The sequence below is a fragment of the Perca fluviatilis genome, chromosome 1 (assembly GCF_010015445.1).
Source record: "Perca fluviatilis chromosome 1, GENO_Pfluv_1.0, whole genome shotgun sequence".
Taxonomy (NCBI): domain Eukaryota; kingdom Metazoa; phylum Chordata; class Actinopteri; order Perciformes; family Percidae; genus Perca; species Perca fluviatilis.
Window position 1 is genome coordinate 23,058,388 of NC_053112.1, and position 18,208 is coordinate 23,076,595.

At 39.9% G+C, this 18,208-nt stretch overlaps 1 protein-coding gene across 1 annotated transcript; it reads left to right on the top strand.

Moving 5' to 3' along the window:
* Positions 1 to 440: 440 nt before the first annotated feature.
* jpt1a (Jupiter microtubule associated homolog 1a) lies at positions 441 to 17,748 on the top strand. Its single transcript, XM_039815006.1, has 5 exons — positions 441 to 669; positions 2,716 to 2,858; positions 12,757 to 12,854; positions 13,191 to 13,218; positions 16,254 to 17,748. The coding sequence occupies exons 1-5, from the start codon at positions 614 to 616 to the stop codon at positions 16,385 to 16,387; spliced, it is 459 nt and encodes a 152-aa protein (XP_039670940.1). The 5' UTR covers positions 441 to 613; the 3' UTR covers positions 16,388 to 17,748.
* Positions 17,749 to 18,208: the final 460 nt, after the last annotated feature.

The window sequence follows — 18,208 nt, forward strand, 5'->3', positions numbered from 1 at the left end:
ATACTTTATCCAATCACAGGTATGATTCATTTGTCAGAATCTTGGCTTTATGGCCAGGATCCAGCTGTTCACTTGCACACTGTGGAGACTATTATAGAGGCACCCTCTCCGCAATGGTTGCTTTCGCACCCGCACTTCTGTGTCAAACTCAGACTGTATTTTAAATGAACCAAACCCATGGATGTACTAAGAGACGAAAACTCCCGAAATAAGCAGAGAAGGACCGGAAATACGTTTTTGCTTTCAAATTACAATCCAAATGTGTCACCTTTGTTGAAGTACAGGGTCATAAAGAAATACCACTTAGCGTTAATTATGCAATCATTTAAAAATTATTTAGTTATGACTTGATGTGATTTTATTGTGATCTTAAAAAACGCCATCATATTTTGTTAGGTTTGCACAGTTTATTTTGAAAATGTGACCGGAAGTGAGACATCTCCTTCTGGTCACTTAGCTAGACAGTCTTGTCCACTCAGACTGGAGGCAGGTTGATTATTTGGAGCCACCGGCTAGGACAGACAATGATGAGGCGGTAAAGTGCTGCTAGTGAAAGTGTTATTCGCGTGTAACCTGTGAGATTGATACATATTTTACGACTTCTTGTGCAAAAATGACGACGACCACGACATATCAAGGGATGGAGCCCGGCTCTAAAAGCAGTTCCAGGTAAAAATGCGTCTTTCAGACCGTTCCGTAACCCGTTAGCCACCATGATGCCCACAAGTCCAGCATCCTCTGACGTTAACATCAACGCTACAAGGTTCACCCTAAAATTTAAGACATTTTTGCTCCTACCCCTGCCCGTAATTATTACATAACCGCTTCGAAATGCTTGAAACTAGCTAAGCATGGGGGCGACGATGCTTGGAGACAGCTCGGTACCACACCTTTCCGTTGTGTCTGTTGGGATGGACCATTCCCATTTTCTTACGTTAGCTAGCAAGATAGCACACATGTACCCTCCCTATTGTAGAGAAGCTCCTTAGCTAGCAAGCAACGTTACAGACTAACATTAGTGTTAAGTGTAGGCCTTTTAACTGTATATTTCCTTATTGCTTTTTCGTGTTTATTGTCTGGAAACTAAATATTCATCAGATCTGTCATTCCAGTTGGGTGGGGCCCCCGTGGATTTCAGATCAGTAATCGAGATGATCAGTGAAGTACAATAAGACATCTTTTAGTCTGCCCTCCATATGGCCCCATTGAGGCGATCGAGGGCCATGTTAACGTTACAGCTGGATAATAACTTACACCTGACAATAACCCGAACTGCTTGTATATTTTTCATCAATCACATAGAGATGCAGTTAAAGGAATCCACGTTCGCTGATATTCCACGCATGTAAAACTGGAAGGATGCAGATTTAAAATCCACGATGTTTAAATGAGCGATTGAGTTTTTTTTTAGTAAAGTAATATGTGGCTAATGGTAAATTCGATCATAGCGCGACAGTACTCAAAGCAATGTGAGTAATGTAAAATACAGAAATACATTGGACCAATGTATTTACCATTGTGTGAGGAAATCACATGATCAATATTGATGTATAACAGTGTAAACTGTATCCCAAAGCATAAACCGTTGTCAGTTTAATAGGCACCTAGATAAGAATGGTGCAGTCTAATCCAACAGGCCTGCAATAAATCCTACCCTCATAGGTCATTTTTAAAGCTGTAGTTTGTGGTGCTGTTGAACTGTATTGTATTATACTGAGAGGTGTTCTTAATATTTAGTCTACCCTTGTTGATGTAAATGACATATAAAAATCACTCTCACTGTCACAGATAATACTAATTATAAGTGGAACAATAGTAGTCTGCATATAAAGTCCACATAGACACATTATAGGTAATGCTCTTGTATTCCACAAGTAATTTAAAGTTCAGTGTGAAACATTAATGACACGTCTGACGTGACTTTTTGTCTCGGCAGCAACCCACTTGAATCTGGCTGCCCAGACAGTGCAAAGATAGATGATGAGTTGAAACATCTGATAGACATTACATTTTATCCAAAGGCAATGTTAAAGGTCCCATGACATGGTGCTCTTTGGATGCTTTTCTATAGACCTTAGTGGTCCCCTAATACTGTATCTGATGTCTCTTTCCCGAAATTCAGCCTTGGTGCAGAATTCCAGCCACTAGAGCCAGTCCCACAATGAGCTTTCCTATGTGCCATTTCTGTGTCTGTAGCTATTGAGGAGGAGAGAGGGTGGGGGCCCTGACCAACTGCCACTTTGCTCGTTTGAAAGCTATGATGTCTCTCTCTCATGGGTGGGCCAAATTTTCTGGGCGGGCAAAGCAGAGAAAGGGGAGGTAACCTTGCTCCTTATGACCTCATAAGGAGCAAGATTCCAGAAAGGCCCATCTGAGCTTTCATTTTCTCAAAGGCAGAGCAGGATACCCAGGGCTCGGTTTACACCTATCGCCATTTCTAGCCAGTGGGGGACCATAGGCAGGCTGGGGGAACCTCACAAAGTGAAATTTTCATGCAATGGGACCTTTAAATGACGCAAAATAAAAATGACCTTTGTTGACATGAGTGTGAATGAAGAATAATTTGTCACTGATTCATTTTGCACATCCCTAGTCTGAACCACAGTATTTAGGTAGGTTATTTTTTTAATGAATCAGTTTTAGAGGGGAGAGGAGTACGATCAGCTAGTACGATCCAGCTTTCAGCAACAGTTCAGACCATTGCTATCTTTCCAGGGTTTTGCGCCCTCCTGGCGGCGGCTCCAACATTACATTTGGTGCAGATGAGAAGAAGGCTCCCGTCCGGAAAGACAAGATGGCCTCCAGTGTTTTCGCTGAGCCAGAGGACCCCTATGCCAATCGAAGGAACAATCCACCAGGTACAGTCTACCTCTTCTTCAAACAATTGTTGCTCTACTGTGAAAGCTTACAACTCAATTTCTCATATCCACCTCATTTTTTTACATAGTTCGCCACTACAAATAGAGCACACGACCAGTAACACTTCCTGTGTTTTGGAGATACAAGGTTTTCACTGAAGGTTTTTTTCTTGCTGCTGGACCGAACTTGTCCTTTGCCTCCTCAGGCTAGTCAAAACCTCAGTCAGCTGCAATACATAAGAATAACATTTGCTGTCTCCAGTGGTGATACTTGACAGGTTTAGGTGCCCAAATGATGAATTGATTTCTCTTTCAGGCTGTCATTAGATATTTAATCACTGGTGTGTTTCTATTAATCAGGATCTTCTCAACCCTGCAGAGATCTAAATAATAAGGTAGAAATGAGCTGCCTCAAGTCCTTGTTAGATCACAAGGTTTATTTTAGAAAATTAAAAAGTATATTTCTAAAAGGAATAACAAAAGGCTGAGAAACCCAATACAATGTTTTATAACTTTATTCTATGGCAGGTCATTCTTGCCCAGTGCTTGGGTTTCAGGTCATTCTCTAAATGTAGAATGAAACACATAACAGAGAACATAACAGCAAAATGTTACCAAAAGAGGAATTGAAACAAATTTGGAAGTAAAAGTGATGCCTTTTGTTCATCTTCTAGAACAAAAGCACCAATTTTAAGGTCATAATCCAAGTAGCTTTCATTGTACCCTGCATTGCATAGGCCAGCTCAGGTCTGGTCTCAGACTTTGTTGAGTGCTAAAATGGATCAGCAATTCTTTCCTGTGACAAAGGGCTTATTTTTTTTTCTTCCAATTTGACATGTCTAGAGTTTCAATATGAAATATGTATATACATTAAGTGTATTATTATATGCAATGAATATAAATTGTAACTAACACAAAGTTGACGAATTTCATGGCAATCTTGGCCAGCCATCACAACACCTCTTCTAGTAAATTTGTTTATAGGCTGGTAGGGTGTGGCCATATTTGTTTGACATTGTCTGCCAGTGATGTCACAATATTAGTCATGTCAACAGCTGTCAACTTGTTAGTGGTTTAGCAGCTTTAATTACATCCCAGAATCTCTTCAAAGTAGCTTTTCTGTCAGTGGCATGTGCAACGTTGGATGACATTAGCCTCTTTCCGACCGGAGGGATTTTTGCAGTTCCTAGAACATAAAATTCCTAGGACCCTGTTTTTCTCGTGTTCCGACTGGACCAATTTGGGGATTTTTAAGTTCCTCTGGCTGCAGTTCCTGTTAACACTTTTCTTTCTTTTTTTTTGGTTTTTTTTTTTTTTTTTTTATAAAAATAAGGTCAGATGTCGAAATTCGCATGATTGATAATTTGGTACCAGAGTTTTCGAGTAATTTTGAGAATAGATTATTATTTTTCGCCGTTGACGGGTTCGTTTGTTTAAATATCACAACACATGTCCATCATAAGGTTAACGGGGACCTGTGGTTAACTGTCTTTTCGAGTTAAACTCCACAAAGCGTGCCCTCGCGGTATGACAAACTTCGCTGTCCGGCCATCTAAAAAAAAAAAACACACACACACACACACGCACACACACACACACACACACACACACACACACACACACACACACACACACAGCGCAGCAGGCAGAGGTGGGGGAGAGAGAGATACCTGTTTCTCTTTGGCAGACTTGTTTTAATTATGACAAATATGCTATATACAATAGATTTAGTATTTAGTTCATACTTTTTTTGGTGTATTTGTTTTCTGATTTTAACGCTATAAAGACCGTTGACGTGCTTTCATCACTCCCTTACCCCTCCTATAGTCCCTATGGCCACTTGGCCAGTGCGAATGCAAATGGAAAAAAACGGTTTTGGGGGAGAGTAGTTAGGAGAACTGCTTAGAAGTGGACTTTTCCTATAACTACGTTCCTGTAACTACTTGGTCGGAAAGCGGCTATTATAATGGCATCTGCCTGGATTCTATATCACTAAAGCTACTTTCGCAAGTCTTAATGCCTAATTCAGATTTTTTGCTCAGATCTGATTTTTTGTTTGGCCGTTCACATCACCTTTTAAAATGTGGCCTATATCATATTCCAGTGTGAACTGTTTGCGGTTTAGAGCTGACCCGCATGCGCAAAAGAACAATAACAATGACATCAGACGCAGCACGCTGTTGCACTAAAGTTAGGGAGGTTATGGAGGAAGTAGGCATTTTCAGAAGATTTTCATTTTCATTACAGAGGTCTGTGTGACCAGACGACTGATTTGCACGTCAGGACCGCTACGGGCCTCCACCAGAGTTTCCTCTGGCTTCGCCCTGCCCAGGCATAGTTCACCATCTTTCGGGTTCTATCGCACTCGCTCACGCTCCACCTCCCCAACGGTGCAGGCGAGACGGGCCGGTGGTGCGCCCGACCCCGAGGGACCGGGATCCCACCTCAGCCGGCACGCGCCGGCCCTCACTTTCATTGCGCCACGGGGCGACCCTCTGACTCGCGCGCACGTTAGACTCCTTTCAAGATGGGTCGGGTGGGTTGCCGACATCGCCTTTTTACATGAGCCGATCCCCGCCCTCTGGTATACCTGTGTGTTAGTGTCCCTGTGTGTTAGTGTACCTGTGCCCCAGTGTGGTTGGGGTACACTGAGGACTGTCCACCCGGTTGACAGCCGCACCGGGAGCAGGGGGCCCTGTCTTGATCTGGGCTAGATTTGAGTGTTCACACTCCTTCTGAAAAAGTCTGATCTGGTCACTTGACCCCAATTTGACCCAGATTTGGGCCACTTTTGCCTGCAGTTTGAATGTAGCCTAAAGTGATGGTTTATCAACCAGGAAGCCTAGGTCAAAGAGTTTTGAGTTGTTATTCAAATGGAAAAGTAGCCAGTTGAGGGATGTTTGTGTGTTTGTGGCGGCAAGACAAAATCTTTCCACTGCCATTTTTACCTATATGGTGAAAAAGTGTAAATGAGTGCAGGGTAATTGTAATAATAATAAACATTTTATTATAGGCTGTTACGCCCCAGTCTAGGGGTGCCTAGGACGCAACATGAAAAGGCCCTGTCTCCCAAAGTAGCCACAAACGATTACGTGTTTGGATATCAACAAACATGTTTATTTTACAGGGAAGAAAATATATAGATGAACATATAGGTAACGTATACAAGACTTCAGGGTGGCCTACCATCAAAATAACAAACAAACAATCCTGTCTAGTGTAAGATTATTTACAAATGACGTGTTCTTCGATTTCTGAGGACGAAGGAGAGGCTGAGGTTCGGATTGAAAGATTAAGCAAGATGGTTTAATAAAACAACATGAAAAACGATAGTCAACAGAAAACACAAATGTTACACTGCAGCTGACAGCGGACTGCTCTCATGCTTCTCTTGTGGAGTCACAGAAGAACAGTCAGCAGCCATGCGACATGACAAAACAATACACTGCAACCAGCGGACTTCAACTTGCTTCCCTTGCGGGTCACAGATTGAAGTCTCGAATCTTACTCAGTATCAGAATTATATCCCTTGGAATTGTGGATGTTTCCCTGAATGGAAACTGTCCCAGGTTAAAGACACACCTCTGATTTCAGGTTTACTCCAGGTCACAGACAAAGGTCGTTTCACATGGTAGTGCCGATTCGGTTCAAGTTTACATTTCCTTTGTTCTAATCACGTCTGGCCCTAGCAGGGAGTGGCTCCCCAAAAGCAGAAACAATAGTTACCTTTCCTGTGGGGACAATGAGTCTTCTTCATATGCTAAATGTCAGACATGACCTGATTAATTCTTTAGAAGCTAGGTTTTGTGTGAGGCAGTCAAATGCTGATTAGTGTAGTTATTTGATTAGATCTACCTGCAAGCTGCATAACCAAAAGTACATTGTTTTAACTTTTTTAACTTCAACACTAGGAGATAAATTAACCTAACAAACAAAAGTGCAAAAGAAATGACAAAAGACTTACCTCCATAACTAATTAAACAGGAGAAAACAAGAGTAACACACCTGGCGGTCCACCCTTACTAAAACAAAAGAAACAGTACCTAAGCTCACACAAAACGCAGCAATAGTGTGGCCGGTTGGGAGATGGGAGATGGGAGATGGGAGATGGGGAGGAAGAGGAATGCCTGCTGCCCACTGACGGCTGCCATCTTGGCTCCTTATATCTGGGTGGTTTCCCCAGCTGCAGCCAATCACAGGTTCGGGCCTGAACCTCTCCACCAGTCCTGTTACGGCTATGGCACACCCCTATTTGCATGTGAAATGGAACACAACAGAAAAAAACACAGGGCATACGCAGCACACACAGCAAACCAAAGAAACACTATGACCACAGTGATAACAAGGCCCAATTCTAAGTTTAAGCAAACAAGAGTAGCCTTACTTCAACAAGGAGCTGTAAACAGTAATTACCTGCATAACTACTAGGGATGCAGCGGTTAACCAATTTCCCTTTTAACCGTGCTTTAAAGCGTCACAGTTAATTAATCGTAAAGGCTCTGCTACACCGAGTGTTAGCTGACTGCACGTAGCAGTGTGTGCAGTTCTTATTGAACCTCCTTGACAACATAAACGTTCGAGTTTGCGCGCACACACGGAACATCAGACGCCCGCCCGGTCACCACGAGTATTGACTGTCAGAGTGATGTACAAAGGCTCCCCGTGGTGGGATAACTTACTGCTGGTTTTTAATGTTACATAAAGTTGGCAAACACCAGGAAAACACATAGCAGAGCCAGCCCCTGACCTCAGGACAGCTACAACGGGGAATTCAACCCAAGTTGGTAAGCTTGCTAGCGACTTTGTTTATTAACGTTGTTGTTAAGTGTTAACGGTAACGTTACAGTTAACAGCAAAGAGTCAGGAGCCGACGTTTGCATTTACAGTGAGTGCACTGATGCTAACGTTAAGAGCTGATGCGCAAAACTGCGCATCAGCTCAAACATGTCACTGACGTTACCACTCAACGTAACTTAGCCTACTTACTCCTCTTCATCCCCTGGAGGGGGGGGGGGACATAATGCTGCAGAGAGAGCCCTCCATGGCATTTATTCCTTGGCAACATGCTGTGAATCTCCCTGTGAAAGGTGCATCTGGTCTAGCAGCTCCTCCAACTTTTAGACTTAACAGCTAACTGGGCCGTTTCGGGCCGGCCTGATTCACCTCTAGTCTCTAATCTTTTCAGATGAGTTTAAATAAAAAGGTTGATGATTAATCATATAAATAATCATTTTCAAAACATTCAAAACTGTTACTGTGTCATTTCTGTTCCAAAAGGCAGCAATAAATGACACATTAAAATCTAGAGTGTTGTGTGTGATGTGTGATTTCATACATTAGCAGTATAATAATCGTGATAATCGTGAACCTGTGATTATTTTTCAGACAATGATCGTACCAACAAAATCTATAATCGTTGCATCCCTAATTAACACATAAGAAAATATTTAATTGTGAATGTGTATTAAGACAGTCCGGTGTAACAGCCTTAATGAATTGGCTTAAACAAAAGGAAATATTTTGTCTTTACAAAAAAACAAATCATACACAAATTATAAATTATAATAATACAGACGATATTTAAAGAGAATATACGTGGTCACAGGCTTAATACATATTGAAGCTTTCACACATCCTCCCTCCCTCCATTTCCTTTTTCTCTTACTCCTAACCAACAGTATATGAACCTTGAACAGAAACTTGAAACTTTGCCAATCACTCCTGCAGCATAATTCACATCTGTGCTCCCTGTTTGTATGCTCACTATGTTCAAATCCCAATTTCACCCAAATGGGGCTTCCAGCTACTCTTTAAGTATAAGTATAATTCAAAAATCTTAAAATGGATATACTAATGTAAAACTTCAGTACTCTAAGTAAATTATTTTAAGAACCGTACTTGAGTAAATGTACTTATTCAATTTCTACCTCTCGGCTTCTCTTCTATTGGCTTCACTGTTGACAGGTAAGATAAAGGTCTTGCACACCAGAAAGTCTTATTGACAGGTTTGAAGGATAAAAAAAAACTTGAGTTACTGTCACCGTTCACTTGTACTCACTCAGACTTTCACCATGGAAGATTTATAAAGACAAACAACACCATACTGTAGGTAAATATGGTGTCAAAAAAAAGTTAAAAAAAAGGATAAACTAAGTGTGTACGGTACATATCTCATACACCAGTTCAGGATACAAGTATGAATCAAATAGGTACATATACAATCAAAAAAATCCTTATATCCTTGTCAAGGCAAGGAATGAACCCAACTGGCATGTGTCATACAGTTGCAATATTAAATTAAGAAACATTTGTTTCCGAGAGGCGGACAAATTATGAATATCAGAAACTCTTTCAAAAATGATCGCAGGGTTAATTGCCCCAGACGCACACATCTTATGTACCTATCAATATACAGATATTTGCTGTGTGATGAAACATTTGGCCATGATCAGTAAAGCCAACATATTTCAAAATCCATATAACGTCTTACCCCCAAAAAGGGTCACAGATCATGCATAGTCCCACTCCAATGCCAAATAATAGCATTCTGAGTAGCATTACTTATTGTGAAAATAACAATAGCTTGCCTTGTTAAGCTACGTAGTGAGAATAAGTGCACATAATGGGATTGAAAATGGAACCAAAACTGCCGGGGGTACAAAGGGAAAAATGTTATACAGCAGGACATATTTTATTAGACAGTGTGAACAGAGTTATTGTCAGAAAGACATTTAGTATGAAAGAGGAATTTCCAAAATGAGAACATTTTCCAAAGCACAATGGTGAACTAGTAGGAAGTGTAGGAACAACTTGCTTACAAAGAGAAGTCCAGCATAATGGGGGTCATAAGGTCAGGCCATTATATCAGTGGACTTTTCAATTTCCTGTTATGATTAAGAAATAAACGTTACGTTCAAATCGTTTCTGGGAAATTCCACACACTCTGTGAACACGCTGACACCATGCTCTAGCATCTGATTTTAATATTTAGAGAAAATGTTACACTGAAGATTGTCGCCAAGTATAACAACTGTATTTCCTCTGATCATGACCAAAACATCACCTCCATCATGTTGATGGAGATGAAGCCTAAATTGAAATGTTGTATATTTTCTATTAGCTGTCAAGTTTCGACTTGTAATACATCATTGTGTGTTATATTTGCTCTTAATATTAATTAATCAATTTATGTATTTGTTTTCAAAGCTGCACAGTGCACTGTTACTGTCATTGACTGACAATTCTAATTGTCTCTGATCAGAATGACCAGTGGAAATAATTCCCGCTGCACAATTTGAATTGTGTTAAAATAGGCTACAGGTATTTTCATATCTTTTTGTTCTATTAAAACAATGAACAATCATATTTTTTCATTTAGAAATGACTTTAGACTGTAGCGTATGCAATAAAGGGAAAACTACATGTCGCGCTCTCGCTCTGATTGAATGCAGAAGACTAGCGTAGATTTACAACAAACGGCGACAAGCAAGCGGGAAAGCCCAAGCCCTGGCAAAACAGGGAAATATTGTGAATTACTTCATAACATCAAGCCGCACCGGTCTAACATATGTGAAGCCAAGAAATTGTCAGCGAGGACGAGTCGGCACCAGCTACAGCCCTTTTCGTTAACGTTAATGACATAGCTAGACACACATCGAGATGCTATATGATGACAGCTCTCCGCGGTTATGGAGGCTTCACTTTCTCAACAGCCTTCAAGGTACTTATTGGGATTACGGTAAAATCTATCCAGAGTGGGTCAAACTGGCCAAGGTAGCCTGCGTAAAACCTGTCTCCAGTGTGCCAGCAGAGAGAGGCTTCTCCCTGCAGATCCACATCAAAACAGCGCGGCGAAGTCGCCTTGGGGAAGGCAGAGGCTTATGCGCATCGCAAGTTGCAGAAAGACACTTATTTTAATTCAAGTCGGCACTTGATAATTTTATGAGCCAGTTTGTTTGTACTGTAGTTTGTGTTGTTTTAATTCCTCAGCCTAGCAAATGGAAAATAGGCCTATTTTAATTAATATCGGCACAATTATATGCATTGATTTAATTCTTTTGCCCTCTCTGCCTGTAGCAAAGAGCCTACATTTCAATAAAAATAGTATGAATCTACATCCTTTGATGATATTATTCTTTATATACAATATAGCCTGCCTATCAATTGTTTTTAAAACACAGAAAATATTTGACCAGTAAAATGAAACCTTACAGGAAACATGACCGGCACCAATTTTCTAGTGGAAACTCTGGTTACTGTACTTATATACCTACCTAAGTTAGGATGACCAAACGTGCTCTTTTGCCCGGACATGTCCACTTTTTACCTACTGTCCGGGGCGTTTTTTATAAATTCATGAAAATGTCCGGTTTTCCCTGTTTTTCATGGGACCATTAAGCGTGTACTTAAATTGACTGGCGCTTTGCACACAATACTACGGTACTTTGTTGTGTGACGTAATTGCCGAGAGGCTGCCTTGTGGGCGGCTCTGCGACGTAGACAGCGGAGCAGCATTGCACACGAAATGCTGAAGCGTTTCCTGCTAAAGGTTTCCTACCGTGGTCAGAAAACACAGGGGGAGAAACTTTGTTTCAGGCACATATGTTTCAGTGTCTTTATTATTTATCTTATTACATTGAAAAGGTATTAAGAGATATTTTTTGATATTTTACATTATTTCATATTATTTATTTTAAAAGAGCCCAATTATTTTACAGGTTGTTACAGATTTTATTTTATTTCATTACAGAAGTTATTTTTGCACCATTGAGGCATAATAAAGCATGTTCATTAACCTCTGAGAAGCCTGTCTGAATTTGAGTCTCGAGGCCGGGCCGAGTGTCCTCTTTTTTGGAAATCAAAATACCGTCGCCCTAACCTAAGTATTTTTGAAAGCTGAGATTTAAGAAAATATAGTACACAGACTTTTTTTTTTTTTCATACATCACAGACTTTTTTTTTAATGAAGTCCTAATGTGGTCTGATATTGTCTGCGGGGTTTTCTATAATATCTCTTAGTAGGATCTATGTGGCAGGATGGTTAAGACAGGATTTGCAGCCTGTTGACAATGTAACTGCTTGCTATCTGAAAGCACCTTTAGTCTTTTTAGTGAGAAAAAAAACAATGTGTCTACTAAATGATGAGTTTGATAGTGTCCTACTTTGTGACAGAGAGCATGGGCCCTCTCTGATGACCCCTGACTCTACGTCAATGTTCCTCTATGGAATCCTACCCTGTGAACCTAATCTGTTCGCTGGCAGCTTTATCTTAACAACTACAGTAATGTTTCACCTCAAATAGTTTCATGATCAGTTAATCATTTAATAATTAGATCATATCCAGTTACTTATGATCCAGCTACTCAGTTTGCAGAGAAAGATCAGGAGAGGAAGATCAGATGCCAGTTGTCCTTGTTATTGTCCGCTGTGGATTACCTTTTCTAGCATTACCATTTTTCTTTAACGTCAGTCCTTTATTTGAACAGCATTCTTCGCCATTACATTTAAGATTTTACATGCCCTTTATTTTTTATAAAAGTAGACTATAACAATATCAAGATCCAAATCACTCTGGTTTATTAAAACCCGTTGACAGCTATAAACCCTCTCATTAATAACAGTATTGTACTTGCAAAGGTAATTGCCAAGATCTGGGAATGCAGCGATATCACAACAACAATAACAAAAAAACAACAAAATAGTTCATGGTTAAAGTCAGCCAAACTTATTTTCAAACTTATTTGAAAGAGGAAATTCAATGTTGTAATGATCTGACATATTGTATGTCACCATGACATTGTCTCTATATAAAGAAACTGAGCATTTATTGGATTTAGTCTCTGCACCACCTATGTGACAGCCTTTTTATCTGAGCCATCATGTCTCCTCTTTCTTCCAGGTGGGAAGCCCACAGGTGTGCTTTGTGGTGAGTCATCAGCCCCCCTGAGGAGAGGAGGGAACCAGACCAGCAACCAATCTGCAGACGCCCCCACCACAGTAAGATCATGCATCAGATCATGAGTTGTGGTTAGAAGAAATTAAGTGAAACCTGAGGGTAGACAAACATATAGGGAAGCAACTGTCCAAGTCCAAACAATTTGAATTATCTATTTATTTTCTTTAGATCTTCACATATGGTCTTAAAGGTAGCTTGTGTATGAGTTACATAGGAACATTACCAAATGACATTTAAGTAATACCTACTCACATTTTATCATTGAGTGTATGTGTGGCTTTTCAACAAGACTGATGACGCAGTACAGAATTTCCTTTTTTTTAGTCTCTGAAGGCTGATGAAATACTTAACATTTATTTTCTGTTTGTTTTTTGTAGGATGGAGAAAATTATGTACGTGATTATGGTAAGCACCTGTTTATTTTCTGCTTACATCACCGAGTTTTAACCACTGGTGTAAGAATAGATATGTGATACGTCCTCATCAATATCACGTCACACATTACATGATTTAATACATGTACAAATGTACCGATGCATGTGCATTATGTACCTGTATACATACATACTAGGGTTGCAAAATTACGGGAATTTTCAAAGTTGGAAACTTTCCATGGGAATTAACGGGAGTAAATGGGAATTAATGGGAATAAGCTGAATATTTTTAATATAGGCTAGAAACAGCGCAAACAGAAATTCACTTTACTTTTAATGATATTAAACAAAGAGAAATGTTCTCCCCTCGTCTAAAAATGGTCATAAATCAATACAAGAGCATCCTACTTCTTGTTCGCTGCTGCAATGAAACGCTTGGTTACGTTGTAACCTTGGTTCTCTGAGTAAAGACTCTTTTCCAGTCATATTTCTTAATTAAGTTTCTTAATGAAGTTTTCTTTAAAATAGGGTTAAAATCTTGGTCTTGTGAGCTGAGCGTCTCGTCACACCCCTATTCATTACTGCACCATGTTAAACCCACAGATGAATGAATATTCGACAATATTGCGCTACGTCGATTAGTAGCTTTGATAGTCTACTATTCTGTGAAACCCCTAGTCAATGCTAACCTATAAAATGAAGGTCAATGTGCTAGTGGGCAACTAGGGTGGTACGGTTCACAAAACCCATGGTTCGGTTCGTATCACGGTTTTAGGGTCATGGTTTTCGGTTCTGTACTTTTCTTGTTGTTATTTTTTCTTTAATCTTTAACACTCCAGAAATATACTTCAGCATATGATATATAGCTTAATTATCCACAATGTAGGACACAGTATTAAAACATAGTTCTATCTTGTAATCATGCACAAACGGAATTTGACTTTAAGCACATTATTGGGACCATCTCTGAGGAAAGCGAGGTGAGATTTTTATACAGCAAGAGGGAAGACAATGATGATTTCAACAAGCTTTTCATTTATTTGGCAAAAAATAAGTGTGTATCGCCATTTACAGGAACATATGTGCCCTTTTTAGCACATGAAGATTGAAATATTACAGAATAACAATTGAAATAACTTGCATTTATCAAACTAACAACTTCAGTGTAGCTCTTACAAAAATACAGGTGACATGACCTGACACACCACCGTTGAGGAGCGGTCGGCTCGCCGCCTTCGCCTTTTAAACTGACCTTTGTCGATCTGAAATGAAGACAGATTCAGCAACTGCATGGTCTATTTCTCGCTTACCCCCCCACAACGACGATATCATCTTCCATCACGACGTTTTACTGTAAACATCGTCAACTGCCAATTTAGGGGACATCGCCCAACCCTATAAGACCATCACACCCTCTGACGCCGAGAGGATTGTCATAACTGTAGAGGAGGTCAGAGGTACTTTTGAGCGCAACAACCCAAAGAAGGCATTAGGGCCTGACCACAGCAGTGCACTTTGCCAGGGAATTAGCCCCTGTGTGGCAACCCATCTTTCAGTTGTCAGTTGACACACACCATCCCACTAGTGTGGAAAATATCTCATATTAGGCCACTCCCCAAAAAACAATGTCCCCAAGAATATAATGATTTTTGGCCAATAGCCCTTACATCTTTGATCATGAAGTCAATGGAAAAGATCATTGTTCAACATCTTAACAAATATCTATGGAAGCAACAATAAACAAGGTCGTATTACGGAGGATGCAGTGGTTACACTGGTGCACCTCCTCTCCAAACATCTTGACAAACCAAAAACATATGTCAGGGCTCTGTTCCTTGATTTTTCTTCTGCGTTTAATACAATTCAACCAGATTTACTTGTATCAAAAATGATTCAGATTCGGATTAATCCTAATCTTATTCTTTGGTATTTTTCATTTCTCACAAACAGGGTTCAGCTAGTCAAAGTAAATGACACACTCTCTTCTCCAAAGACAACTAATGTTGGAGTACCCCAGGGCTGTATTAGCTCCCCTGTGTTGTTCACTTTATATACCTCCAACTGCACCGACTCCACTCTATTGACCTTGTCTACCCAATTTGATGCCCCTACACTGTACCAGGGCAACGTGGATTGGTTAGTTGAGTGGTGTGATGAAAACGCTCTCATTTTTAACACTGTGATGACAGAGGAAATCATCTTTGGAAACCCCCCGAATTGTCAACTGCCCCCAGTGAAGATTCACAATTCAGTAATCGGTGAAGTCCCAGTCTACAAATATCCGGGTGTCATGACAGACGAAAATCTCTCATGGACCTCTCATATAGAATTTATCTGCAAAAAAATACAACGGCGTGTTTATTTTCTCCGTAGATTGAGATCCTTTGGAGCTAGTAGCCAAATAATTTCTTTGTTTTTCACATCAGTAATTCAGAGTAGCATGCTCTATTGTAGCACTGCTTGGCTGAGTGGCCTATCAGTTAAAAATAAAACAAAGCTATTTGATCAAATTAAAATTTGTTCAAAGATTATAGTACTACCTGTAGCACATTCCTTTCAGGAAGCTCACAATAATAGTATACTCAGACTGGCCAGGAATATTTCAAATGACTCCTCACATGTTTTGCACAGAGAATATCAGCTTGAGAGAAAGGAAAAAGAGACTGTGCTGTTGTGTCCGTGTGTGCGTGCGTCCTTGAGAACTGTAACTCGTATAACTTATGTTGTCAGTTAATTGTAGCATTGACCGGCATGAAATCGGCATATGTCAGACTGACCTGCCGGTCGCCGGTCATGGCCGAGCACGTGAAAACTGTCCAATTCCGGTCACCAGCCGGTCTATCGGTGCATCTCTAAATCTATGCTATTGTTAAACCAGCTACATTAAATCCAATCCAGTGCAATATTTATTCAGGGTTACGAGTCTCCAAGACCTTGTCTGTGTGGTCTAGAGGTCTACTTTACCTCTAAAGTGTCCTGTGATAACGTCTGTTATGATTTGACACTATAATTTAAAATGGAATTGAAATGTAACTGATTGTCAAATGTCCCCTTGCGTGTGTTCAGATAACAGTGCTCCTGAGCCTGAAGCCGTTCCAGAGCAGAAGGAGGAGGCCCCCCCAGCAGACGATCCCGCTGCAGGAATACCGTCTGGTCGGAGGAACCCACCTGGGGGCAAGTCCAGCCTCATTCTGGGTTGAATCCCAGCCAACTACCCCTACATACATCTACTCATGTCTGAACTCATCCGTTCTTTTCTTTTTTTTTAAACAAGGAACCCCGGCCCATTTGTCTGTATCGCGGGAATCTTATCTGTTGTCCAACTGACACAAGTTTCCTCCACATCCCCAAGTGCATTGTTTTGATACCTCTTTTTTGAAAACTGTTTTGTACTGTTTGTTTGTTTTGACAGAAGCACTTTATGTATTTCTATGTATATGGTTCAAAGTCTGCCTTTGCCCCTGTATTGTATTAGACCTTCCAGACAGGGTACAAAGAGCATATTTCTTATATCAACAAGTGATAAATCAATCTCCCCTAACTTTATTGCCACAGCAGAAGCTGTGCGTGATTATACAAGCAGTTTCCAGAACACAAGCAAAATAAAAGCTTTCACTTTTGCATTGTGTTCAGTTTAAAACCCATCTTGCATGCATGTCTGGTCTATAACGTATGAATGTGAGAAGAAACCTAACTGTGAAGTTTTTATTTATTTAACCAGTTTGTTAGTTGTTTTTTTGTGGAATAATTGTTGTATTGTTGCATGGAGTTGGAATCTTTTTACTGATTATAGTATTATCCACTTAGGAGCCAAATAGCAGCCACATAAATTACTGTCATTGTGATCTGAGGGATGCAAACATTTGTCTTTAGATGAATACTGCAGGTCCCATGTAACAGAATTGAAATAAGCCTTTTTTATATTATTGTAGTCACTAACCTTAGATTATTGTAACCCCAGTGCCAGTTTTTGAGTACCCCATGTTTTTATAGGTAAGATTTACTCTACAATAAAGTGTGCCTGTTTGTTAGTTAGGCTACAACATCAAATAAAGTTGGGTTTACCTAATTGCATTCTGCCAGTATTAACATGAACTGTTTTTTTTTTCCATTGTGAGTTAATGGAATGTTGTTGGTACTAAAGTGTTTCTGGTAAACCCATCCTAGATTTGACAAGTGACCTTATGACAGCTCAGCCTTTTTTTCTATGCTTTACCCCCCTTATATATTTATTTACCATCCTGCTTGCTGGACATATAGAACAGTCTTTTTGTACATTTCATTGTCACATTCTTTAAACCAAAATTCAAACACCCTCCTGCTTCTATCTTGTTGAGTCATTTGTGTGGTTGCTGTGTCAGCCAGCTGTGATGCAAGACCTACATTTCAAGTAAATGAAATGTAAATTCCTGTGGTGTCTTTTTAACATCTGTTATGGTGCAAGATATGTCTGTTTGTATCCAAAACCAATTCCTGTTGCTGGATGTAAGTCACTGCAGAAATTTGAAATCAAGAAATGGCACAAGTGGTAATGAACATTAAAAATCAATTTTGACCATGAGTTGTGTAGTTGCTGTGTGTGTGTTATCTGATTTAAACATTACACTGTAGCAGTTATGATTATTCCACTGCCCTCAAAGGGGAAACACTGTCCGGCGAAATGCAGAGGGCATTTTATTCTAAAAAAGACTAGGCTGTAACTTTGGAAGATAGCTTCTTGATTTGACTGCTAAAGCCTTATTTTAGAATTAGACCTTTGAATACATTTTTGCACAAACTGGATTGTGTCTCTCATTGAAAGTGCATTAGGAAGGTGAACAGAAGGAATGGTTTAATAATGTTCATATGGGCCCCTATTATTTTTGACAGACTTAAAAAATTGTAAACCTATCCTTTCAAGTATTTATGGGGAAAATATAATAAAAGAACAAAGGAAAAGTAGTTGATCATACCTAAAGCATCCCCATGTTAAAATGTAGTCTATAATTGCACGTATTTTACAGTATTCAATGTCATGCGAA